This window comes from Cenococcum geophilum (genome assembly GCF_001692895.1).
Source record: "Cenococcum geophilum 1.58 unplaced genomic scaffold K441scaffold_1, whole genome shotgun sequence".
NCBI lineage: Eukaryota > Fungi > Ascomycota > Dothideomycetes > Gloniales > Gloniaceae > Cenococcum > Cenococcum geophilum.
Window position 1 is genome coordinate 5492842 of NW_027137559.1, and position 22930 is coordinate 5515771.

General features: G+C 49.1%; 8 protein-coding genes across 8 annotated transcripts; 6 read left to right on the forward strand and 2 right to left on the reverse strand.

The window, feature by feature from the left end:
• Nucleotides 1-146: 146 nt before the first annotated feature.
• Nucleotides 147-1214, reverse strand: K441DRAFT_532462 (coatomer subunit epsilon; the record flags this gene model as incomplete). Its single annotated transcript, XM_067642236.1, has 4 exons — nucleotides 147-494; nucleotides 554-689; nucleotides 749-1133; nucleotides 1190-1214. 4 exons carry the CDS (start codon nucleotides 1212-1214, stop codon nucleotides 147-149), a joined length of 894 nt encoding a protein of 297 aa, XP_067510558.1.
• Nucleotides 1215-1432: 218 nt separating this feature from the next.
• K441DRAFT_650642 (uncharacterized protein) lies at nucleotides 1433-2911 on the reverse strand. Its single transcript, XM_067647067.1, has 4 exons — nucleotides 2492-2911; nucleotides 2423-2443; nucleotides 2218-2364; nucleotides 1433-2160 (listed from the first exon to the last, which is right to left on the reverse strand). Exons 1-4 carry the CDS (start codon nucleotides 2675-2677, stop codon nucleotides 1642-1644), a joined length of 873 nt encoding a protein of 290 aa, XP_067510559.1. The 5' UTR covers nucleotides 2678-2911; the 3' UTR covers nucleotides 1433-1641.
• On the forward strand, nucleotides 2892-4665 carry K441DRAFT_600189 (spermine synthase). The gene is made up of 5 exons (XM_067645186.1): nucleotides 2892-3266; nucleotides 3356-3536; nucleotides 3595-3742; nucleotides 3799-4036; nucleotides 4146-4665. The coding sequence occupies exons 1-5, from the start codon at nucleotides 3236-3238 to the stop codon at nucleotides 4421-4423; spliced, it is 876 nt and encodes a 291-aa protein (XP_067510560.1). The 5' UTR covers nucleotides 2892-3235; the 3' UTR covers nucleotides 4424-4665.
• A 1330-nt stretch (nucleotides 4666-5995) lies between these two features.
• K441DRAFT_702081 (ATP-NAD kinase) lies at nucleotides 5996-9354 on the forward strand (the record flags this gene model as incomplete). Its single annotated transcript, XM_067653389.1, has 2 exons — nucleotides 5996-8199; nucleotides 9336-9354. The coding sequence occupies exons 1-2, from the start codon at nucleotides 6419-6421 to the stop codon at nucleotides 9352-9354; spliced, it is 1800 nt and encodes a 599-aa protein (XP_067510561.1). The 5' UTR covers nucleotides 5996-6418.
• Nucleotides 9355-9759: 405 nt separating this feature from the next.
• Nucleotides 9760-10050, forward strand: K441DRAFT_531462 (uncharacterized protein; the record flags this gene model as incomplete). The annotated part of the gene is made up of 1 exon (XM_067642203.1): nucleotides 9760-10050. The coding sequence occupies one exon, from the start codon at nucleotides 9760-9762 to the stop codon at nucleotides 10048-10050; it is 291 nt and encodes a 96-aa protein (XP_067510562.1).
• Nucleotides 10051-13858: 3808 nt separating this feature from the next.
• On the forward strand, nucleotides 13859-16505 carry K441DRAFT_650647 (GCS-domain-containing protein). The gene is made up of 7 exons (XM_067647068.1): nucleotides 13859-14094; nucleotides 14145-14217; nucleotides 14270-14335; nucleotides 14390-14538; nucleotides 14589-14714; nucleotides 14770-15352; nucleotides 15405-16505. Exons 1-7 carry the CDS (start codon nucleotides 14084-14086, stop codon nucleotides 16383-16385), a joined length of 1989 nt encoding a protein of 662 aa, XP_067510563.1. The 5' UTR covers nucleotides 13859-14083; the 3' UTR covers nucleotides 16386-16505.
• A 187-nt stretch (nucleotides 16506-16692) lies between these two features.
• On the forward strand, nucleotides 16693-19125 carry K441DRAFT_650649 (uncharacterized protein). Its single transcript, XM_067647069.1, has 3 exons — nucleotides 16693-17247; nucleotides 17417-18438; nucleotides 18547-19125. Exons 1-3 carry the CDS (start codon nucleotides 17099-17101, stop codon nucleotides 18672-18674), a joined length of 1299 nt encoding a protein of 432 aa, XP_067510564.1. The 5' UTR covers nucleotides 16693-17098; the 3' UTR covers nucleotides 18675-19125.
• Nucleotides 19126-21235: 2110 nt separating this feature from the next.
• K441DRAFT_672627 (uncharacterized protein) lies at nucleotides 21236-22921 on the forward strand (the record flags this gene model as incomplete). The annotated part of the gene is made up of 1 exon (XM_067650573.1): nucleotides 21236-22921. One exon carries the CDS (start codon nucleotides 21236-21238, stop codon nucleotides 22919-22921), a length of 1686 nt encoding a protein of 561 aa, XP_067510565.1.
• Between the last annotated feature and the right edge of the window lie 9 nt (nucleotides 22922-22930).

Genomic DNA, 22930 nt, shown 5'->3' on the forward strand with positions numbered 1-22930 from the left:
GCGTTGGTGGAGTATCAGGTAAGGATACATGGGAGGTATATCTGCATCATTATGCCAATAGCGGCATATTCGATGTCATATTCTCAAGTGATTTCTCATAATCTAGCCCTGCGTTAACTCATCCTCATCCTCTTCATTCCCACTTCTCAAGGCTCGAATTTCGGGCTGTACTTGGCCCTCGCCGCCTCAAATGCCTCGTTCTTTGCTACTAAATCTGCTAAGAGCTGATGCTTTGGTTGCACCTCTGTCAGCTTGCCCTTCAGCTCCTCTGTATCTTGACCCAAGATCGTAGTGAGCACAATCATGTTCGCAAGAAGGTCTGGGTTCTTTGGATTAAGTGCTATCGCCTGCTTCAACGCAGCTTCAGCTTCTGGTAGCCTACCAAGGTGCAATTCGGCAACCGCTTGGCCAACAAGAGAGTGCACGGCTTGGGTCGCGGGAGCTTGCGCTAGTTCTTCAAAGACATAGAAAGATTGTTGATACTTCTCACCGCCCTGCAATGATTATTAGCACTTGCCCGCGGCTTTAAGGCTAGTGTTCCAATGATACGTACCTCTCGCAGTCCAACCCACGATTCTGCCAAATTCACTAGTAAGCTATCTTGTGCCCATTTCCGTGCCCTTTGCGCCTCCTTCGCAGCCAGATCAGACCGGTTCTGCTGTAGATGTATCTGTACAATGAGTGCAACCCTGCGTTCCAGGAGTCAGCATTTAACCTCCGTATATCTCCAAAATCCTGAAAGCCTTACGCATCCAAAGATCCCTGATGCTTTGCTAATAACGCCAATGCCTCCTCACTCAACCCCGCATCCACCAATACTGTTCCACAGAGCAACTGGACAGTCAAATTATCTCCTTGCTCCTGCGCCAGTGCCTGCGCAGCCTGTACTGCTTCGTCGCTATCCCATGGGTCCTGTGAGTACTCTGCAAGCGCTTTGACAGCCGCTAGATCCGGTACGCTGTCTTGTCCTTTGACTTCCGAGAAGACGTCGGAGAATTGGCCGAGTGCAAGCTTGGCACGCAGCTTGAGTACCCGTGCGGGAAGTTCGTTTGAGGAGGAGAAGGCCGATGTGTCAAAGGAGACGACCTTGTCGTACTGCCCGGCATGGAATGCGTTGTGGATGTTTACGAGCTCTGGGAATTACGCGGTGAGTATTAAACTTGGAGAATGATATGGGAGGGAATTGTACCTCCTTCCGTAGAATAGGGGTCCATATTTGTATGAAGGCCTGCTGCAAAAGTGATAGGAGGTTAGAGAGGTATTATTGGATATCGCAGACGACGGTCTATGGCCAGCTGATTATTCTCGAGAAGTGTCCCTGATGGTCAGTACGCGAAATCGTGTTTGACAACGAAATCTTGGCGTATTTGCTTAGAATATTGGAGGAATGACCTCCCCCTTGTCCATTTACACCTATCAATATTCTAATTTCATAGACTAGAGAATATTCGTGCAATTAATGAACAGATATTATACTGCTCACTTTTACTCACGACAGCAACTTCCGATCAATGTGAATTACGAACAAAATGGGTCGACACCAAGATTCGGGGAAACTATATTCTGCGAAGAATCTACCTACAAGAAGCTTGACACCTCATGTTGAATGAGATGAGAAGCTATGAGGCTATCAAGTTGCACCTACAATCTCCGAACTGTGAACGACAGGGCACATGATCCCGGCGGAGCCCACTGTTCAAACAGAGAACCGTGTTTCTTCAAAAGGGTACTGTCTGAGATACGCGCATCCACCTGCCAATTGGTTCCGGTCTCATCACCCACTAGCTTCCACATCCGCTTGAACGATTCGTCGTTGTGCCTGTACCGCGCCTTACCTGAGAATGAATACTCTCCCGCCTCAACATTGGCCACTTGTCGCCCAATAACGAGGACTCCAGCCTCTGGGTTGAGAAGAGATACAAAACGTTTGGCAATCTTGACCTGTCCATCCCAGTTGAACAAATGGAAGAAAGACGCAGCATGGATGATATCAATCTTTCCATCGAGTTGCTTAATGGATGCATCCGGGTCGAAGACATCCCCCGCAATGAATTTGGTTTTGAGCGTTTCCCTGTCGAGAAAGAGATCATACCCCAATTCTATAAAATCCATTACCAGATCTGAACCATAGGTGTTCTCTGATGGGGCTCCATCTGCTACCTAGAACGCAGATATTAAGAATGTAATCTAGGGAAGAAAGATACTGCAATAGCTTACCAACCTGCGGATATCTTGTCCAAAGCAACAGCCGATGTCGAGGAAGCTTTGTCCATCTTTCAAACGTTGAAGGACTTCGGAATACTGAGGCGATTTTCGAATGCCTAAATCGAGAAACCGAAAGAGACCAATACATGGATAAGGAAACTCGAATGGAAGATCAGAATTTGTGACGGACAACAAAACCAGTTTGTTGAATACTTACCACGTCAAAAGCGCGGTTTCTCTTTCATTCAATCAGTGTGAATTAGCCGTAGCAGAGGGATCCACATACCACTTCTACAATATGGGGTATCACAGCGTCTGGGGACAGTCCACTGTACTTCTCGAAGACTTCTCGAGTCACTTCGTCAAGTTCTGTCAATTCCTTAAGGAACCAAGCAGGGGGTTGCTTAGTGTTGGTATTCGCTGGGTTCAAAATATCGTTGGATTGCTCCATAATTGCTGTCTTACCCACCATTGTCTAGAGGTATTCATGACCTTTTAAACAAGCTCATACCTGGCAGCCTTACCTAGTTAGTATAGACGAGAAGGGTGTCAGGCTCCCATTATCATGGAGTTAAAACATAAGCAGGCCTAGCCCCGCGATCGGTGTGAATTCCCACCGATGCACCGGGGGGGGATTAAAGGAGAATACGATGGTACGTATCTAGCGAATTGAACTGATGTGAGCCCTGGAAGAAACATTGTCGGATTAGAAGACCGCACGATGCCAGAAGAAGACTTGATGTTAACACAAGGACTTTCGATGCCAAGACCTCGGCAGCGGAATCCCTTTTTGGCATTAACTTAGCCTCCAAACGCCCAACCGCGGGGGACATGACGCAGGCAAAAAATCAGCTGTCGCAGGCGTAAAACAAAAACCTCGCAATTGCCTCCGCGCTGGCAATCAATATACCTCCGCTGTCAAACTTTCTCTTCCCCCCGCCTCTTCCGTCCTTCTGTGCTTTCTCTCTTGTTTTCTAATTATCACACTTTTTACCACTTTGTTCGGGACAAGAGCACCCTTCAGCACAAAATGGGAGATATCACACACCCCACGATCGTCGGTAAGAGCCATTCCTCAATTCAAGTGCTCAATCCACGAACTTCTTATCGCCAGCAAAATGGCCTTCATGCTGACAACTCATTACTTCAGATGGCTGGTTCCGTGAAATCTCAGACATGTGGCCTGGTCAAGCCATGACTCTCAAGGTCAACAATGTCCTTCACCACGAGAAAAGCAAATACCAGGATGTCCTCATATTCGAATCTAGTGACTATGGCACTGTGCTGGTTCTGGATAATGTCATCCAATGCACTGAGCGGGATGAGTTCTCGTAGGGCACAATTATCAAGGAAACACGAAAACAGACCGGAAGGCTGATAGTGAGATAGATACCAGGAGATGATCACTCATTTAGCCATGAATGCTCACCCCAACCCCGAGAAGGTCTTAGTCATCGGAGGTGGTGATGGTGGCGTTCTTCGTGAAGTAGTCAAGCACGAATGCGTCAAAGAAGCCATTCTCTGCGATATTGATGAGGTAAGGCAGCTCAGTCTTAATCGGAACACGGGCATTCCAGTTGACACTTTCATTAGGCTGTCATCCGTCTCTCCAAGAAATATCTCCCGGGGATGTCAGTTGGCTTCCAGCACCCGAATGTTCAGACCATTGTAGGCGATGGCTTCAAGTTCCTCGCAGATCGCACCAACGAATTCGATGTTATCATCACCGACTCCAGCGACCCAGAAGGCCCGGCAGAGGCTCTCTTCGGAAAGCCCTACTTCGAGCTCCTGAATAATGCTCTTCGGGACGGTGGTGTAATCACCACGCAAGGTTGTAAGCCCCCACCGATACCCAACCCTCTGCTGTTTTTTATGATCCACCCAGCACCATATAGGTGACACTTCCCGCACAAGCTAACTTCCTCATCCCACATATAAAGCTGAGAATCAATGGCTCCACATGCGTTTGATCGCTAACCTTAAGAAGTCCTGCAAGGAGGTCTTCCCGGTTGTCGAGTATGCTTATACCACTATCCCAACTTATCCCTCGGGCCAGATCGGCTTTATGGTCTGCTGCAAGGATGCCAACCGAGACGTGAAGAAACCGCTTCGAACATGGTCTCAGGAAGAGGAGGAGAAGCTGTGCAAATACTACAGCAAGGAGATCCACGAGGCGGCATTCGTATTGCCCACGTTTGCTCGTAAGGCTTTGCGGTAATTCGTACTGCTGGATAGAGGGTTTGGTGGTCGGTGTCGGAGCTGATCTTTTATTACGCATGTCACAACCATAGATACCATAGGGAGCATTTCATGATAGAAAAAAGTTTGAAGTTCACGCTGATCAAATTTACAACAACGCAGGAAGACTGCTCTATCGTCTGTCGACTTTCAACATGTTCTTTGCCAGAATCAGACAACTACTTGCTTAGCTCCAATTCAATCTACCAATGCACATACCCGAATGCATATCGCAAGGCTGAGACATGAAAGTGATGTGTCCCTCAACGGACGAAATCGTCGATTAACATGAAAGAAGCGTTAGCGCGTCTCTCGTGGATGGCAATAGGAGCGTTTAAGCTCAGCGCAACAGACTTCCTGGCCCGAGTTTGGAAACAAGGGCATTATCTTTCTTAGTTGCTTTTGGACCATGAATCACGGTCTTTAAGACGAATAGTTCCCAGAAGCATACCAACAGCATGAAATATTGTTATCGGCGAATAACATACGCGGCCCCCATCTTTCAAGCGCCGACGATGGAAAACAGCTCTCTTAGGGCGTTTCCCAGCAAATCAGGCCTGGCTAGTATTCAGCCTTGTCACAAGGCAGGATGATGCTGAAGGCGACGGGAGAGGTGACTCTGAATATAGATTATGCGAGCCAAGATGTGATGAAGCCTGAGGAGACTGCATTTCCATTGACCTTTAGGAGGGTGTGTACAGATTTGCGACTACCAATAATCGACAAGGTTCATCACAATCGAACAGAGCTCGCCGCACAGGCACATATGCAAGCCTCTTCCCCCATGGACCACGTGCAGTGCGGCACAAGGGAAGACGGCAGGCGTTTCCGAGCTGTATGATTTCCAGGGCCGCGGAAGGTTAAACCGTGTCCCCAAAGGCGGGTGCGAGATTTGGATTTACTTGGCACGGATTGTTGTTGCAAGATTCGCGACTGAGTAAGATGCGTGGACACAGTTGGGATACATAATTAGGTACGAGACAAGACGCGACGAAGGAGTGGACCCTTGATCGTTTCACCCGCCAGGCGCGGCCGTTTGGCCTCGGAGAATATCTGACGCCGGCAAATTCTACTAAGCGCCCGGGGTGTGAATCCAAGGGAAATGTTCCGCACGGGTAGTGATGGGAGGTTGACGTTCCTCACCTGAGGGATAGTAAAGGGATAGTAAGCATCTCTCGAGCTGGTATGTTCCCTCAAACGAACCCCCCTATGTAATTATGGCTGGAAGCGCTGTGGAACTTCTTTCACACATGGGGGCAAAACGCTAGAGCCATGTATGAGCTGTAACCTAGGAGATGGTGCGCACCAGCTGCGAAGGACCATTGTTGCATTACCTTTTGTGAAGCTTTGCCCGAGGACCCACGCAAAGTGACACAGTCTGTGATTCACCCTGGCTGAGGCTTTATCGCTGTCGTCGACTTGAGCCTGAGCGCTTATATCGCTCGATGCCTTGATCTCTTCTTGATACTCGTCTCGTGGTTTTCCGAGTCTGCACGGACCCCAAGCGGTCACATTCTCTTCTTTCCTTCGATATTTCTTCTTTCCATCCCCTCTTTGATTGTTGGATTGAGCCGGACTCTTTTGTTCTATTCGTTTCTATTCGCTCTATCCATTTCCCTCGGCGTCTCTGCAGAAGACGTCACATCACTTCGCATTATTCGCATCACTGCATCACTGCATCACTCGCATCACTAGCATCACTGTCACTTTGATAGTCCCCTCGCTTTGTCCCATGCAGTAGCCCACCATCAGCCTTTTTCCACTTTTGCATTCCCGCCCGCTTACTGGCCATTGCACCACACACGCTTCTGCAGCCGATTGTGACGTCTGGCTACGTTCTTTCTGCCGCCCTAGTGAAGCGAGTAATCAGAGCAAAGGCCGCCGCCACCTCCGCTTGCCGAAGTATATTTAAAGTCTCACCCGTACCGTAACTCCCAGCCGGTCCGGAGTCTCGCATAATAATAACCGTCTAATCATGTTGGACCGGGGTATCGACCTTAATAACACGACCCAGATCCTTTCTCCACAATCCAATGCTTTCTCCGAACTTAACCCCGAAATTCCCTTTGCTCCCTCTGCTCACGACACGCCGTCGCTTGTAACGCTTCCATCCGAACCGGCCCGTTCTCTTCCCTCACCGTCTCTCGAAGATACAGCACAGCACAATGCCGCATTTATAAACCCGCTCGACACCACCAGTTCTACACCATCCTGCGCTGAGCCTGACCGAAATATAAGCAAGGCCTCGGACGAGATCATACGGACAAACGAGGCAATCGCCTCTGCCCTACCGGCCCCGCAAGGATTCACTGCCCTGCAACAAAAATCGTTTAGCTCCCACAGAACTCAAAAGCACCGGAAAAACGCTTGTTCGATCGATTCAATCCCCCGCCAGACAATACTGAAAGCATTACAATCCCGCCCCCCGCCAACATCTAATATGTCTATCACAACGTCGATCCACGGCGTATTATCAGGGAAAGAGGAGGACAGGGCAAGAAACGGCTCCGAGTCTCTTCTAGAAAGCCGCCTAGAAGAAGCAATTTCGGCGCTACATTTGAGTACAGAAACCTTTTCAGCAAACAAAGTTGCTGCTCTTGCCTCCCCTTGCTTTTTCCACAAAAAATTCGACGACGCGGTCAATATCGACAAAGTTTTAGAAGAGATTCAGGACGATGAGAGCATATCACATTCAAGGCTGATGCAGACCGCAACGAGCGTGCGGGAAGTATCAAAGCAGTTACAGCGCAGACCAATCAAAATGACGGTGAAAAATATCATGATCATAACCAAGGCACGCGATAACCAACTGGTACTCCTCACGCGAGAACTTGCCGAATGGCTCCTGACAACACCGCGATACGGTTCTGATGTTGGCATAAATGTCTACGTGGACCACAAACTGCGAAAATCCAAGCGGTTCGGACTTAACTCCCTCCTTGAAAAAGACCCACGTTTCGAGAACATGCTGCGATTCTGGACTCCAGATCTTTGTTGGACTTCTCCGGAGAAATTTGACCTCGTTCTAACCCTTGGTGGCGATGGTACTGTTCTTTACACGAGCTGGCTTTTCCAGCGTATTGTACCCCCGATCCTCTCCTTCAGCCTTGGCAGCCTTGGTTTCCTCACCAACTTCGAGTTCAACCAGTACAAAGAGTCTCTAAACAAAATCATGGGCGATGCCGGAATGCGCGTAAATTTACGCATGCGCTTCACCTGCACAGTATACCGCGCACAGCCGACCTCATCATCCGGCCCTGATCAAGGCCCCTCCCATATCGAGGCCGAGCAATTCGAAGTGCTCAACGAACTCGTCATCGACCGCGGCCCATCGCCGTACGTGTCGAACCTCGAGCTCTACGGCGACAACGCCCTGCTGACAGTCGTGCAAGCGGACGGCTGTATCTTCTCGACGCCGACCGGCTCGACCGCCTACTCGCTATCCGCCGGCGGCTCGCTCGTGCACCCGGACATCCCCGCGATCCTGCTGACGCCCATCTGCCCGCACACGCTGTCGTTCCGGCCCATGCTGCTGAACGACAGCATACTGCTGCGCGTCGCGGTGCCACGCAACAGCCGCGCGACCGCCTACTGCGCCTTCGACGGCAAGGGCCGCGTCGAGCTGCGCCAGGGCGACCACGTCTCCATCGCCGCGTCCCAGTACCCCTTCCCGACCGTGCTGTCGCAGCCCACCGAGTGGTTCGACAGCATCTCGCGCACGCTGCGGTGGAATACGCGCGGCGCGCTGCAGAAGGCGTGGGATGAGGGCGCCGCCACGGCGGGGGGGAAGGCGGGCGCGGAGGTCGAGGACGAGGTCGATGCCGGGTTCGATATCGATATCGATGATGATGCGGATCGCGACTCCGGGTATTCGGCTGAGGGCAGCAGCGCGGGCGGCAGCAGTAGTCCTGTGAGGAGGGGCACTGTTGCTCAAGCGGGCTTTTGATCGGCTGCTTGAGGTGCGGCCACCGTTGATGGAGGGCTGGGACGCGCCGCTCGGGCTGGGACCTAGTGGTGGAGCTGTTCAGTCGATCGCGGTTTTTTCTCTTTTTTTGCTCTTAGGTTTTTTTCTTCTTTAGAGTCCCTCCTTGGTTCTGTGAGGGATAGTAGATTTAGCGTTCTTTGTCTTTGAGGTTCAGGGTTTGTAGGATTAGGAGACGGTAGACAGGCTATGAGATATGATATCCAACTAGAAATAGGTCCTTTTTTTCAGTTGCATAGACAAGAGACGAGGGAAGGGAAAGGAGTTTGTGATCGTTTGTGAGAGTCTTGTCTTGGTGATGAGTGAGTGAAATGTGTAAAGGGTGGACCTGGGAGTGAGTGGGGGGGGGGATCTATTTTTGCTTCGTCCTCTGTATAGTAAGTATCATTGAATTGGTGTTGGTTTTGCTCATGCAAAAGTAAAAGTACGTCTGGAGAACTTGATAAGTTGGAAAGGTTTGTTTGTTCCCTCTCTTAATCTCCTTGTGGTGCGTTTGGATTGAAGATGGTGGTTGTAGTCATCTCATAACATTGTTTACTGGAGCTCTAGAGCTTTTGCGAGTTACGAGAAGGTACACTAGGGTAAAGAATATATTGCTTGCTCTTCTTTCACGGCTGAAATATAAACAGCGGCCTCGGGACTAGCGGTTTCCCTCATAAGGCGCCCGTAAGGTCGCTGAGGTTTTAGGCCCCTTTTGGGGCTTCGGCGGGTCTTACATAGACCGCCTAAAACCTTTTTTTATTTTATTTTTTTACATCCGTTGTATTATACTACGTACAATACTGCGCATGCAGCCTCTAGGCTATGGCGCTGTAGTTCTATATACATGAATCCTTCCCAGGTGGCTTAACATGTACTAGTGGCTATGTCCTAGTAGTTTATAAACCCCTAGGGGTTTACAGCTCCTTAGTAAGATACTAAGTTACTAACAACTATTAGGTAATGAGAAAATGGTAGAAAAGACTATAAGAAATCCTGTCCCTGTCCTTTTGCTTTCTATTATCTCTCTACTAGGAGCTTAGTAGGAGTTACCTCCGCCTAAAGCCTTGTTGCTTAGCCGATAGAGCCCCATAACTTGGCGACCTTATGGGGGGTATCCACTAAGTCCCAAAAAGGAAAGAGAAATACATTTTTGCGCCGTCTCCGTATTCATTCCTCATGGCTTCTATCTTTCGCCTTTTGGATGCATCAATGAGCAACGCAAGTATCTCTGGAGATGAAAATATTTGCTAATCACCTCCGGTAGGAGTCCGGCCCACTCCGTGCACGGTCCCACTCAATGCACACCAAAATAAAAAAACACCAAAAATTCAACTCTATCGTATACAATCAAAATGGACCCAATTGACGCCGCTCTTGCTGCATTAGAGCTGCAAGATCCTCCTAATTACACTCGGACAGCTAAAGAATTTAATGTCATTCGTTCTACGCTTTCGCGGCGTCATTGGCAGATTACTCGCGCTAGAGAGGATGCGACGGAAATAAAATCTCTTCTATTAATACAGCAGGAGAAGACTCTTCTTGGGTATATTAATCTTCTTACCAAACGTGGCCTACCTCCTACACCTCAAATGGTGCGAAATTTCACCTTTAAGATCTTAAGAATAACGCCTAAAAAGAACTAGGTTTCGCGGTTTATTGAGCGCCATAAGGATAAGATAAAATTAAGCTATTTAACCCTGGCTGATATAGCCCGTAAAAGGGCTGATAATCTATATTAGTATAAGCTCTTTTACGAGTTATTAAAGGAGAAAATTGAGAAGTATAGGATTAAGGTGCATAATATGTACAATATGGATAAAAAGGGCTTTTTTATCGGCGTACTTAATAAGAGCAAGAGAATCTACTCCAAATTAGAAGCGGTTTAAGGTAAGCTTCTTAGCACTAGTTAAGACGGTAATAGAGAGTAGATTATAGTAATTGTAAGCCTCTGCGCCGACGGAATAAGCCTCCCTCTAGGCCTAATTTATTAAGCTATTTCTAGCAACCTCTAGGATTCCTAGTGTTCGGGTCACGGTGGGGGGGGGTTTTTGGTTTCAATCGATTTCTTCTTCATTCGCAGAGGATCGTAAGGATCGCGGTGCCTAAATAGGGGGGGGGCTGAGGTCGGACTATCTATCGGGCCGTAGGTGGTCAGGTGACCTACGCTACGCTATGCGGCCCCTGCCGTATACGCTCTGCGCGTAACACTATTTACAACCTCTACTTATATAGACACCTAGCTTTAAGATTTTAACCCTAAATAACACCGGGTTTTCTTCTTATCTACTATAATAGGTTGGACGAACGACAAGATCGGATTTTTATGGCTTACTACCCTTTTTGATGTAGAAATAAGAAAGAAGACTAAAGGCGGAAGATCCTAGAGGCTCTTAATATTAAATGGGCACGGATCTTATGTTAATATAAACTTCCTTAACTAGTGTTATAAGCACAGGATATTAGTAGCTGTATTTCCGCCTTATTTAACCCACCGACTATAACCTCTTAACATTAGTCTCTTCTTGTGAGGTGATAAGCTCCGCACCACTCAGCCACACAAACCTACAAAAGGTAAGCAAGTGACTGGCTTGATGCCAGACACGGCTGTGCGGAACAATACATATAGGCGAGGTGACTTCGTCACCTGACACTTCTCTCCTCTTAGCACTTATTACAGCTAAGAACTTAATAATCTTATCTGCAAAAGTTAGGGCCTTTCCTCCGTCATAAAACGCGATTTCTTCCGTCTATTTTATGCTGCCTATGATAGGTCCTTTACTAGGAATAATATACTTAGTAGGTGGATAAATACTGGGCTTAATCCGCTTAATCCAGAGGTTGTTCTTAGCGCTATTAAAACTTAATAAACGTAAGGCAAAATAGCCTCTCGGCCTTTATTAAGAGACTTAAATACCTTAGCCCTCTTAGTAAGCGACTGGAGGAAGGTGCGTAGGCTTCTACAAGACATAGTTAATGAGGTTACAGAGCCGCAGGCCAAAAGGCTCGAAAATACAGTTCTTAAGCTTATTACTGATATTGCTCTCCTCCGCTCTAAAAATAAGGGCCTCTAAAAGGCGTTTAGTAATAAGAAGAAGAAAAGAGCTCGTGGTAAGCCTTTCTTTAATAAACTACGTGCAGAAACTGACTGCAAGGCTATGTTCTTTAGCCCCTTAAAAATCGAGCGAGTGAAAGAGCTTTAAGAGGAGCGCAAACAACTACAATACTAAGAGGAGGTACGCCGACAGGATGAGAAGATTTAGAAGCAACTTGCGAAGGAAGAACGATAACTTGCAATAGTACAGAGGAAGCAGGATAAAATACAAGCTAAGGTTTAACGAGAGAAGGAGGCTGCTGAAAAACGCCGCTAGAGAGAGGAGGCTATATACGCCCACGCAGTAAATCTATAGCTTTAAAATGACCTTAAGCTGATGAAAGGAGGTAGACGGAAGAAATAAGCTACTAGGCAATCTCTTATTGTTATTTTAAAGGTCGCAATTGAGGAGGTAGATGGAGTGGTTATATCTAGGGCTTCTCGCACTTAACGCTAAATTTAACGACTTCCTACGGTCGGAAAATTTCATACGATAGCTTATTCAAATGAGGAGACTTAGTAGATTACTACATCAAAAATCTAGACTATTTTATCAATTGTATGTGACTCTACAGCCTCAAATCGAGGCTTGGTAATATTTGATTTTGGTGTGCATTGAGTGGGACCGTGCACGGAGTGGGCCGGACTCCTAGTGTGTTAACCTTCAAACCTACATATCGTAGTTGAGTTCTATGAGACTTACTTAATTCGTTGATCCTGACAGTGATCTACACCCTCCTGTCAATTCCGGTTGTTAGCGCAGCCACATCTGCACGGCCGTACTTTCCCTTAAACAGCAAAACTTCCCCTACAAAAGGTCGTGCAGACGTGGCTGCGCTAACAACCGGAATTGACAGGAGGGTGTATTTGGATCGGAGCCTTTTTGGCGTTTTGGCGTGAATGGTTGGAGCCGATCTGCATTGGCGTGGAGTGGATTTCGAGGCTTTAGAGCTCCAAAAGTGCGAGTACTATACCTAATATAGTAGTAGCTAAGCCCAGTAGAGTTGTAACTAAGGCTAATATAGTAATAGTAGGTAGGTGCGTAAGGGGGAGGGGCCGAAAAGGAAATTAAGAGAAGTAAGGGGTATATGAGTCCGTGACCGTATATATGCACGTGACTATACATGATATCACGTGCAGTGATATAATGATAAGATAAGAGAACTTCTGCTACTTTGTGCACGTGCCATATATCGACACTGGAGCTCCACAGTGCTCCTGGCGTCAAATCGTTATTTTGGTGGAGTGGATTTGCCTTCAGATCCGTTCCACTCCGATCCAAATAGATCGCTGAATCCCGATAATCATTTCCTCCGAGATCTGGCGAACGAAGAGGTATTCACGCTCTGGTTTATAGCAGATTAGTCGAACAGCTGGGTATATTTGGGCGTAGATCGTGACAGAAACTTAGCTGTAGGTAATGCAAAGTTGATTAACGGCGCGTTCGGTTGCCTCAGATTCAGTTCAGAATCCGTTGATTCGGAGTGATGTTGCCTGCATAGCCTCAAAAATTTGATGTTCTTCTCACCGCTCGAAGAACGCTAGAATTGCACGCTAAAAGAACACTAAAAATTGGCAACTTTACCGTATGAAGCTTCTGAACGGAAGGTCTTGGCGTCAGTTCAATCTGGAGGTCTGGGTTCCAGATTTCAGATTCAGTTCAAAGCCACGAACACGTGTATAAATCCGGACAAACGCGTCCTTTTCTGCCGGACAAAAGGATTGCAACCGAACACGCCCTAAGGCCGTTCAATAGGTCCTCGAAAGACGGAATGGGTTACACAAGAGATGCTGAAGCCAACAAGAAACCTCGAAAGTAGCTGCATAATGACAGGCCTCGCGAGTGCTCGCTGCGCATAGAAAATATGCTTATTTTGATGATGTATCGAGAGCTGGCTTCCTCGAAGGGAAATGGGGACGTTTGTAGATAGTGATTCCGGGTTGACAATCCGTAAAAGCTTTCCGATATCCCTCGACAGGCATGTGAGAAGACACTTTTCTGTTTTCCCCTCTTATTTGTATATATGATGCTGCGCAACGATTCAGTGCGCTTCCGGTCCTATTCGGCAATTCCGCTGACGGTAGAAGAATCCCGACCAGCGACTAGAAAAACGACGACTTCTCTAGCATATAATACCGAACGTAAACGTGTCTCCATATCCCTCTCGTCGAAGTGTTTGCTTTTGCGAGATGTGGTTGTTGTAAGCTTGCAATGCCGAACGAATCAGGGAACACCCGGCTTCGCGTCATCGGCATTTGATAAGGTTCCGGAACAAAGAATTTAGAATGATGGATTTGACTGCCATATTAATCAGCAGACCTCTTCACCATGTTCTCACGCCCTATTACACCCGCGGCGTGTCCTCTGCCTTTTATATGCGCCCATCTAGACAGGCAAGGGCTTCTGCTCCATATAGCACTGCGGGCTTCGCCACTCGCCTGGCGCGACGACTTCAACCGTAAATTTCCTCTCTCGGCAACTAGCCGGGTATTAGCTGCTTAAGCAAGCATATCTGCTACTGTTCCTAGATCCCTCGTGGCTTTCGCCTCGGAGAAGAATACGCGCAGGATAATATCGGCCTGTCATGGGGCTGCTGTGAGATTCACACTACTGTAACACATGCGCCCACTAACTTGCGTCTGAAGTGCTGTTGGAACCCCGTTGGACTGGCCGGAGGCGAAAAAAGTTGCAAGCCATGTACGATCCTGGGGAATCGAGGTACAGAGTACTCTATGAAGATGTAAAAGCCACGAACTCACGAATAATGTAGCAATTGCTTGCTATTTGGCGCGGGGCAAAGGGCAAAGAGAGGGATGCATTACTCTGGGGAGACGAGGTTTCATGCAGCCCTATTCAAGCCATCGCAAACTGTGGCTAATAGGTATTGTAGGTGGAATACTTGGTAGTATGCTACGACGACGAACACCACACGGTGCGACTCTCTCTGCGTCAGGCAGATATACTGGCATGTCTGGCTGATGATGAGACGCTGCTAAACCAGGGAGGCGGTGTACCTGACGTACAGCGAGGTCACGTCAAGTGAGCATGGGTAGTCATTTTAAATGATTACCTTCCACTAACTTCGATAGGGAAGGGGAAACAGCACCGGTCTTTCACCCAGAATTCGGTCGCTTCATGCTTGAAGCCACCCCAGGGAAACCGTGGGGCATTGGATTCAAAGATCTTTTGGATGTTGAACACAATATGAAGTGGCGGTATACTCAAATTAAGCTCAATTGTAGGCTATGGTTACGCTGATTAGCTATGCAGGCGAGCAATAGCAAAAGATCACATGGCTCCGACCGAGTATCCCATTACATTGACAACATTTCCTCGACTAGGCACGAAGGACTGTACCACCCCCAGTTATCCGATTATGGGAGAGAAGCTACGATCACAGTTCGTCCCCGACGAGATCGCAAACCCTCATATTCGCTTTCCGACGTTGGCGGCAAACATTCGTTCCAGGAGGGGAAGGAAGGTTGAGATTAATGTGCCAGTTTTCAGAGACGAGAAGACCCCATGGCCATTTAAAGATCCCACTGTGGACTACGATCTCCACAAATGGCCCGAAGATGATGATGTGCGTAATGGCGCCGCGAAGGACGGTTATATCTACATGGACGCCATGGCTTTTGGCATGGGAAGTTGCTGCCTGCAGATTACCTTTCAAGCAAAAAACATTGCAGAAGGACGAAAAATGTATGACCAGCTCAGTCCGTTGGGTCCGATCTTGCTCGCCTTAACTGCAGCCACTCCCATCTATAAAGGATTCCTCGCCGATACAGATGTCCGATGGAACCAAATCAGCCGGGCCGTGGATGATCGTACACGAGAGGAACTTGGGGAATTGGTAAGATAAAGTGATGAAGTTTCTTCTTGATCCTTGACTTATGTTTTATTAGCCCCTCAAAAACGACCGGTGGCGTGTTCCGAAATCGAGATATGCATCCAATTCGACATACATTTCACAGGACCCTCGCCTACGGAAAGAATACTTGGACCCAAATTTGGTTATTGACAAGGACTTGAAGCAACGTCTATTGGACGGCGGAATGGACGATCTTCTGGCAACTCACTTTGCCCACCTGTTCATCCGTGATCCGATCGTTGTATTTGCGGAAGATCTCAAGGAGCTCGATCTCGAGAAGGCCGATCACTTTGAAAATCTCCAGTCCACTAACTGGCAGCATATGCGATTCAAGCCGCCACCACCAGGCAGTGATACCGGCTGGCGAGTTGAGTTCCGTCCAATGGAGATTCAGATTACAGATTTCGAGAATGCGGCGTTCTCTGTTTTCATTGTCTTAATCACTCGTGCGATCTTAAGTTTCGACCTTAATTTTTATATACCGATAGCAAGGGTCTCGGAGAACATGGAGACAGCTCATGTTCGTGACGCAGTCTCGTCCGAGAAATTTTACTTCCGTAAGAATCCTTTCCCTTCTCGGTTAGGGAAATCAGCAAATACTTCGGGCACGTCGACGCCAGCTGCCATCAGCAGGCCCTCTTCTCCTTTAGGTTCAGTAGAGGATGAGTATGAGCTTATGACTATCAATGAGGTCATCAACGGGCAGCAGTCTACGGAGGGCGGATTCCCTGGCTTAATCCCGCTCGTGGAGAGTTATCTGAATAGTATGAATGTAGATGTCGAGACCCGCTGCGAGCTGGCTAGGTATCTCGACTTGATCAGGAAGCGGGCCGATGGTACGCTGTGGACAACGGCAAAGTGGATCAGGAACTTTGTCGGCAATCACCCTAAGTACAAAAAGGATAGTGTGGTAAACGAAACAATCAACTATGATCTGGTCAAAGCAGCAGAGACAATAACGAGAAACGAAGGACGGGATGGATTGGGTGCAGAGATGCTGGGCACCAGACGGTAGGGCACATATATGCATTTCGACACGGTGCATTTCTTCTTAGAGTCTGTCGTTGCAGATTTGCTTTCAAGATATCACATGCATTAGTTAGAGCCATAGCATTAATGCTGGATTATGGGTGACACTGAAATGAATATGTGCAGTGGTGATGAAAGTATGCTTGGGGTTCCGGCGGAGGAGGTCGGGTGAGAGTCCACCAGCATGGACCAGTGCTTTCGGAGAAATCCACCACCCCCGATACAGGCCACTTTCTCGACCTGCTTACTCCTGTCGTCTTCCACTTCATCACGTTCTATTGTGGCAGGGTCGCAATAGTCATCACCCTTTCGCTCCTTAAATCTTCCACAAACGTAGAGCATCTCTTTCTCCTCTTGCATCCCAGACATCTCACCCTCTCGGTAAGACTCTTTGGCTCTTCCCAGCAAGACCGCTGACTCTGGTGGCGCGAGAAGTTTTTCATTTCGCAAACTGATACATTGCATGCACAAACTCAGCGACGGGGCATATTTTGCGTCTGCGCACCTTTCTGCTCGTAACGGCAGCTTGTCTCAACACGGATTTTCCTTTCACCTTGTTAAAAACCAAACTTCATTCTCTGATTAAGAATTTCTTTCTCACTCCCAATCTGCATACCATTCTCTGACCACGACGATAACTTCTCACTTTCATTGAGCATCTATTTATAAAAAGCGACAACTCTACCTTTGCATCTAGTCATGGAGAACAGCGGGGCTGTGCCCAAAGTCGAGAGCAATGGCATTTACGGTACGGCTGCTGAAGGCGCCAATGGACATAGCGAACCTACAAAAACTAGCGCACTTGTTGCATCTAATGGTGAAGCGCCAGAAAAAGCTACTACATCAAGGTGAGCCAAATGAAATGACCGGGATCTGGCGTGACCTGCAAGCTCAGCTTGCCAAGACATCGCCGGTTCAATTCCTCCAAGAAACATACTTTCCGTAGACCTGGCCCTTTTAAACTGCTCCGTTGGAGCATCTACTTGGCTCGTCGACAAAGATGCTGATTCAGAATAGTTCTATTGAAGTGCCTGTTGCTCTTCTTTTTGGAACGCAGGATTCTCCAGACGAATATAATATTCCAGGTAGACAACTCGAGAAACTGCCACCGGAATGCCTAGCGAAGATTCTCGAGGAAGGCCAGACGCTAAACACTGGTACTGGCTTATCGGTATGCCGGTTAGGTGCTACTGAGTCGGTAGAATCTCTTCTGCGCGTGAAGCAATATTTAGCTCATGGAGACTACCTACCATTCAAGCCCTCTATGCCGCTACAAATTGTCGATGCGGCAGGAAGCGTCTCAGAATGGTCTAGCTTGTCCACGAGAGCCGATAATGTTCACACTACGGATGCTACCTTTGATCTTTTCGTAAAGGAGATGAAATTATATGCCTTTGCAGCCGACCACAGTCACACAGAGCTTCGCGAATTCTCATCTAAGAAGCTTAGGACCGGATATCCGGTACTCGCTATGGAAACGCTTGCACTCCTAGAACATCTCTATATCCTTGCGGAAATATTACAAGATCAAGAACTGCTCACCTTTATGAAGGAATCTTCAGAACGTCATCGTGATGGGCTTATCAGACAACCCAGGTTTTTGACCATACTACGTCAATCGGTTGGCCATCACAATCCTCTAGGTCAAGTACTTCTTGAAGTACAGATAGCAGCTAGCCAGCAACAGCAGGTTGAGCTGTTCCTGGAACGGCAACTTATTAAACCAGAGCCACAGGCGCAGCCGCTCAGTATCGTCACACAGCCAACGGACGGTCTACTAGCTCAAATACATGAGGTACTGATCAAAGAGCGTCTTGTTGTGGCGAAGAGGGATGGATACGGCACTCTATTAGGGCAACCAGGAGGCTATGTGCGCAATAGAGACTTCACCTTTGGGGAGAACGAGTTGTTACTTGCAGACTATTCGAAGGAACCTTTCAATGGGAGGAAGAATATAACGGTAGAGAACGCGAAGGGTCAGAGAGGCGATATTCTTGGAAGCCTGGTATGGGCGGTTCCAGCTGGATTGGGTACGGTCCGTAAGTAAACCTGGTATCCGGTCGTAGGTCTGGACAAAGCGATTTCGGAGGGGTTTGTGGAACAGCCAGAGATTTAGTGTCCAGGGACTGATGAGTTTTCTTCTGCAGAGGGGTCGACCCACATCGGCAAGCCTGCCCCCGATCGGGAGACGCGTACTTTTGAGTCCCCTACTACGGGATACCATGGGCATTATGCTCGTTCTCGTTCTCGCTCGCCCACGCGTCGCTATATGTAGACGCCTACTGGAGAGCATTATACATCATACATTGCCGGCCGTTATTTTGAATTGGCTTAGTTTTGGTGGATCAAGGAGGAATTAATTACTTAAGGCGGAAAGATAACATCATGCAATGGCATGCATAAGAATTGTCGGGCATCGAAGAGCATGCATGAAATTAGATGGATCGGATTCTTGGAACCGACGGGTAGTAGGTGACTAATATTTGTGCGATGGATATTTGCCACGTTCTGGTCTTGGCTGGTCAAATATGGATCGTCTTGGCGATAATTTTCTTTTGTTCTAAATACGTTCCTGGGGGAGAGCTAGCTGAGAGGCTCTCCCACCACACATATTATCTTAGCCAACGTAAAAATAGCTTAGGGCGACATAGTAAATTGCATTGGAGAGGGCTTCTAAGGAGAAGCATTTTGCATAAGACGGCCAAGCAAGCCAAGGAAGAAGCGTTTCAACAGTTCCTGTGCCGGCTCGAAGCTTGGTTTTGCGTGCCTGACAGGTTATGACCGTTCGCGAGATGAGATGTGCACGGTTAGGGCTGATGCAGGTTGGTTGAGACAGTTCCGGGCCTCCCAAATAGGCACCCCATTCAAATCCCGGAGATGAAACGCGACCGTCACCTTGACAGAATTTGACAGCGGCGCCATGNGCCAGTCAGGCCGGGCATGAAAACGGTTTCTCGCGCAATTGATCGTGGAGGAGACGCCGAAGCTGAAGAAAGGGTTTTTTTTTTCCTCTGCTGCTGACTGTATTCAAGGCGATGTGCGGAAGCAAGCCTCTAAGCGCCATAGAGGTCGGCGAATCTATTGGGAATTGCCGGATCGGCTGAACCGGCCGTCGAGCGCTTTCACAGCTGCAGGTTCCAGGCCACTTCTGGTCTTTGCCGTACAGCTTCGTTTCGAGGGCTTCGGGTTGACCTCAGCCGCTCTAGCAAAATCGGGTTGGCTTCATGAAAATCAGGGTCTGTACGGGGTTTAAGTTTATGGATAAGTTCGCATTGACTCAGAAGACTTCCGAAGCCCTTCAGGTGCGGATCACGAAGACCGATTGGGTCGCGACGGCTCCCCGAAGCAAGCCTTTGTTCAGAACGTAGCAGCTGTCTATCTAAACAGGCCCTTGGGTTTGGGCCGTAGCGGTGCAGCTTGAAAATCTGCGGGTCCTCCCTCTCCTTCATGCACAGAGAAAAAAATTTGCAAACAGCACCTGGCGGTAGGTATGGCTCATCGCAATCGACATCAGGAGGACAGGAATATGCAGGCCGTTATTTCCAGCGTCACTGTTGCTGCTGGTTGAAGGCGCATAGAGGCCGCGATGAGTGGATGGAGGGCGGCCACGATGGCGAAAGAGGAAATCCTTCGAGGAGGCTGCATGCTTAGGCGCCCACTAGAAGCCCAGCGCAGAGCTCGCGGGCCGTCAGTGGAACAGATAGACGCTGTTCACTTCTTTGAAGCCGGTGAGGTGGGTGATGTGCATGCGCTGGCTCTTTCAAGTCGCAAAATATGAGCCATTGCCTCTCGGGCAGTGGGCGTAAGCAGGGCAAAGAGCAGGCCGAGGACGCGTTGAACTTCAGATTTTCATCACGAAATCGGGGCGGTGGGCACTGTGATTTGCCAGGCTTCGCAAGGGCCGCAAGGACTCACTTGGGCAGTATAGGGGCCCCGTGGCGTTCACAGGTTGGGTTCGCGTTTGGTTGGCCCACTTTCCCCTACTAGCCTTTCCGCCAAGGCTGAAGGCTGCACACCCCGACCGTCTTTCGCATCTTCACTCTCTCCATCCCCATCGCTCTTCTCCCCCTCCACACCCATCCCGACTCCCCTTCACGCAGCCCTTCTTTGTTCCGCCTTCACCCTCCCGCCCTTTCCTTCTCTCTCGCTCTCTCTATTCCTCCTAGCCGCTGCAGCTCGCTCTTGCATCTATTGCGTCTTATTATATACCGTCCTCGGACTCAGCCTTAATCAGCCCTTTGCCGAGCGCGCCTGCGTCGTCGCTCCTTGTGCTTTGCAGAGCAAGCAAGACCTGCCGCATATCAAACCGTGACGCCTAGTCCAGCTTGCTATCTAAACCCGTCCTTCACGGCTTCTTCCTGTATCCACTTGTCAATACCGCTGCTTCTTTCTCTTCGCTTCAATCTCTTCGGCCTTGTCGACCGAGCCTTCTTCGACCCTTTTTGCCTCCAGCCCTCGACGCGTCCGTCACTGTCCACTCGCCTGTTGGCTCAGCGACTCGCATTGTCCATACCCATCGACGAAGCCCGTCGGCCGGCCTTACGATTTTCAGACTTTTAACTAGCTGGATCTTACGATCCTTAATCACCTAATCTCCGCAAGTCAATCCTGACGTCTGTCTTCCTGGCAAACGTTTGCTGTATAACATAACATCGGTTCACGCTCGGGCATACTTCAAAGCTTCAAACACTCCCTCAAACGAGCCGTCCGTCGGTTATCCTGCCACGCTCGGTTTTTTGTTTCGATCCATTATCATTCCTGACACTGTCTGCGTCATCTCTTCCTCTACAGCTTTACCTTTTTCACGACGAACTGCTTCTTAGACGACCGACCATAATGAGCTTGGACGCTGGCGGTCTTGCTCAAATGACTTACAATAACTTTCAGACAAGCGGCGGTCTCGGCCTTCCGGGCGCCGGTTTTGCATCTCGCGGCAAAGGCGCTCAGCTCAAGCGTCTCAGCGTCGCTTCTCCTCCAAAGATAGCTTCTATTAGCGAGCATCAAGTTGAAAATCCTACTCCTAGAACTAGTAGATCTCACCTTCTTGCGGGACTCCGCACTGCTCCGAAGACCCCTACTTCCGCGACTGGCCCATCATCCGCTCCTTACCACGTGGGCCAGCAACGCTTCAGTGGTTCGGATTCTTCCAGATATGCTGGTCACGGTTACGGCGGGCTTAATAGCGGGATGCCTCAGACTGCAATTGCCTCTGGCTTTTCTGGAGCTGGCCAGAATCAGTTTAGTCTGGGACAGGGACAGCAAATCTATTCCCTTCCAGAGCAAGTCTTGGCGCCACCACCTGTCCAGTTGGAGGATGAGCAGATGGACCCTAGCGTAGTCGCGCAGCTCGTGGCTACGGAGATGTATCTTCAGCAAAGGCAGCAGCAGCTCCAGCAGCAGCTCCTCAATCTCACGGCCCAGCAATTTCAAGGCATGAATCTCAATTCGAATGGCATGCGCCAGTCGCAGCAGTTCCCTGCTACGCCGTTCACCCCGAACATGAATTTCTACAACCAGCAGGTGAGCAACGCGCAAGCGCCCCAGGAAACTGGCCAACCGGGTGTCTATCTGGTCTTCAACCAAATGACTGGTCAATACAACTATGTTGTCGACCAGATGTACCAGCATTCGCAGCAGCTGGCTAACTCGCCGCCTCCGCCAACGCCGAGTTACACCTCGTCGCCTCCAAAGGCGAACACGCCAACCTTCCGCGCCGAAGTATCTCCTCCAAATGAGATGAGCTCCAGCCCTTTCACATCTCGCAGCTCATCCCCTCCTAAGAAATCACCAAGTCCCCCGCAGGAAGTGGTCCCTCTTCCACCACCATCCGCCAATGCTTTCCGCCGTGGCCACAAAAAGGCATTATCGTCTCTCGTTTTCAACAACGTCAACGACACTTCTAATGAAGGACCAAAATCCCGTTCAGCAGGCTTTCCTCAAACGCCTGGCACCGGTACCTTTGGACCTGGTCAGGCTCGCGCTGGTGAACATCCTATTCGTCAGCCTCGTAACCCTCCGCCGTTCGAGGAGCTTCAGGTCAGCCCAACGACCAAGCATGAGGGCAGCAAGAATTTTGCCACTCGTCAACGCCGTCGTGCTGTCCACAGCCTTGTCCGCGCTGGAATAGAGCGCCGTGGGGCTCGCACTGGCAGTGGTGGAAGCATGACCCCAGTCAGCGAGACTGATATCGCCTTTTCACTGTCGTCTGACAACGACTCTGATAGTGTGCACAGCGGTGGAAGCGGTAGCCTGTCTGGCAAGCCTAGCATTGGGAGCCTCCGTGCCGCAGCCAATGGCGCCATTGGCTCGGAGAGGAAGGAGATGAAGGAACGATCTCGTGATTGCACTAGCATTGACGGATGCTACACTGCTAATAGCCTTGGCAGTGATGAGGGAATTGGAATCGGTGGACAACTGGTTGAGGTTCGTGTCGAGGAACCAAAGCCAGCCTCGGGCGAGCGCCGTAAGATGCCTTTGCTCGTGTTGACCAGCGCTGAGAAGCGGAAGAGCTCAATGTTCTAAAGGAACTAA

Coding starts and splice junctions, on each gene's coding strand:
- K441DRAFT_650642 (XM_067647067.1), bottom strand. CDS start 2,677: ATGGTGGGTAAGACAGCAATTATGGAGCAATCCAACGATATTTTGAAC. Junction 2,444..2,491: donor TACCCCATATTGTAGAAGTG/GTATGTGGATCC, acceptor ATTGAATGAAAG/AGAAACCGCGCTTTTGACGT. Junction 2,365..2,422: donor GAAACCGCGCTTTTGACGTG/GTAAGTATTCAA, acceptor CTTCCATTCGAG/TTTCCTTATCCATGTATTGG.
- K441DRAFT_650647 (XM_067647068.1), top strand. Junction 14,336..14,389: donor CATTACTCTGGGGAGACGAG/GTTTCATGCAGC, acceptor TAGGTATTGTAG/GTGGAATACTTGGTAGTATG. Junction 14,539..14,588: donor GTACAGCGAGGTCACGTCAA/GTGAGCATGGGT, acceptor TAACTTCGATAG/GGAAGGGGAAACAGCACCGG.
- K441DRAFT_650649 (XM_067647069.1), top strand. CDS start 17,099: ATGGAGAACAGCGGGGCTGTGCCCAAAGTCGAGAGCAATGGCATTTAC. Junction 17,248..17,416: donor GAAAAAGCTACTACATCAAG/GTGAGCCAAATG, acceptor GATTCAGAATAG/TTCTATTGAAGTGCCTGTTG. Junction 18,439..18,546: donor AGCTGGATTGGGTACGGTCC/GTAAGTAAACCT, acceptor TTTCTTCTGCAG/AGGGGTCGACCCACATCGGC.
- K441DRAFT_600189 (XM_067645186.1), top strand. CDS start 3,236: ATGGGAGATATCACACACCCCACGATCGTCG. Junction 3,267..3,355: donor CACACACCCCACGATCGTCG/GTAAGAGCCATT, acceptor TCATTACTTCAG/ATGGCTGGTTCCGTGAAATC. Junction 4,037..4,145: donor TGGTGTAATCACCACGCAAG/GTTGTAAGCCCC, acceptor CCACATATAAAG/CTGAGAATCAATGGCTCCAC.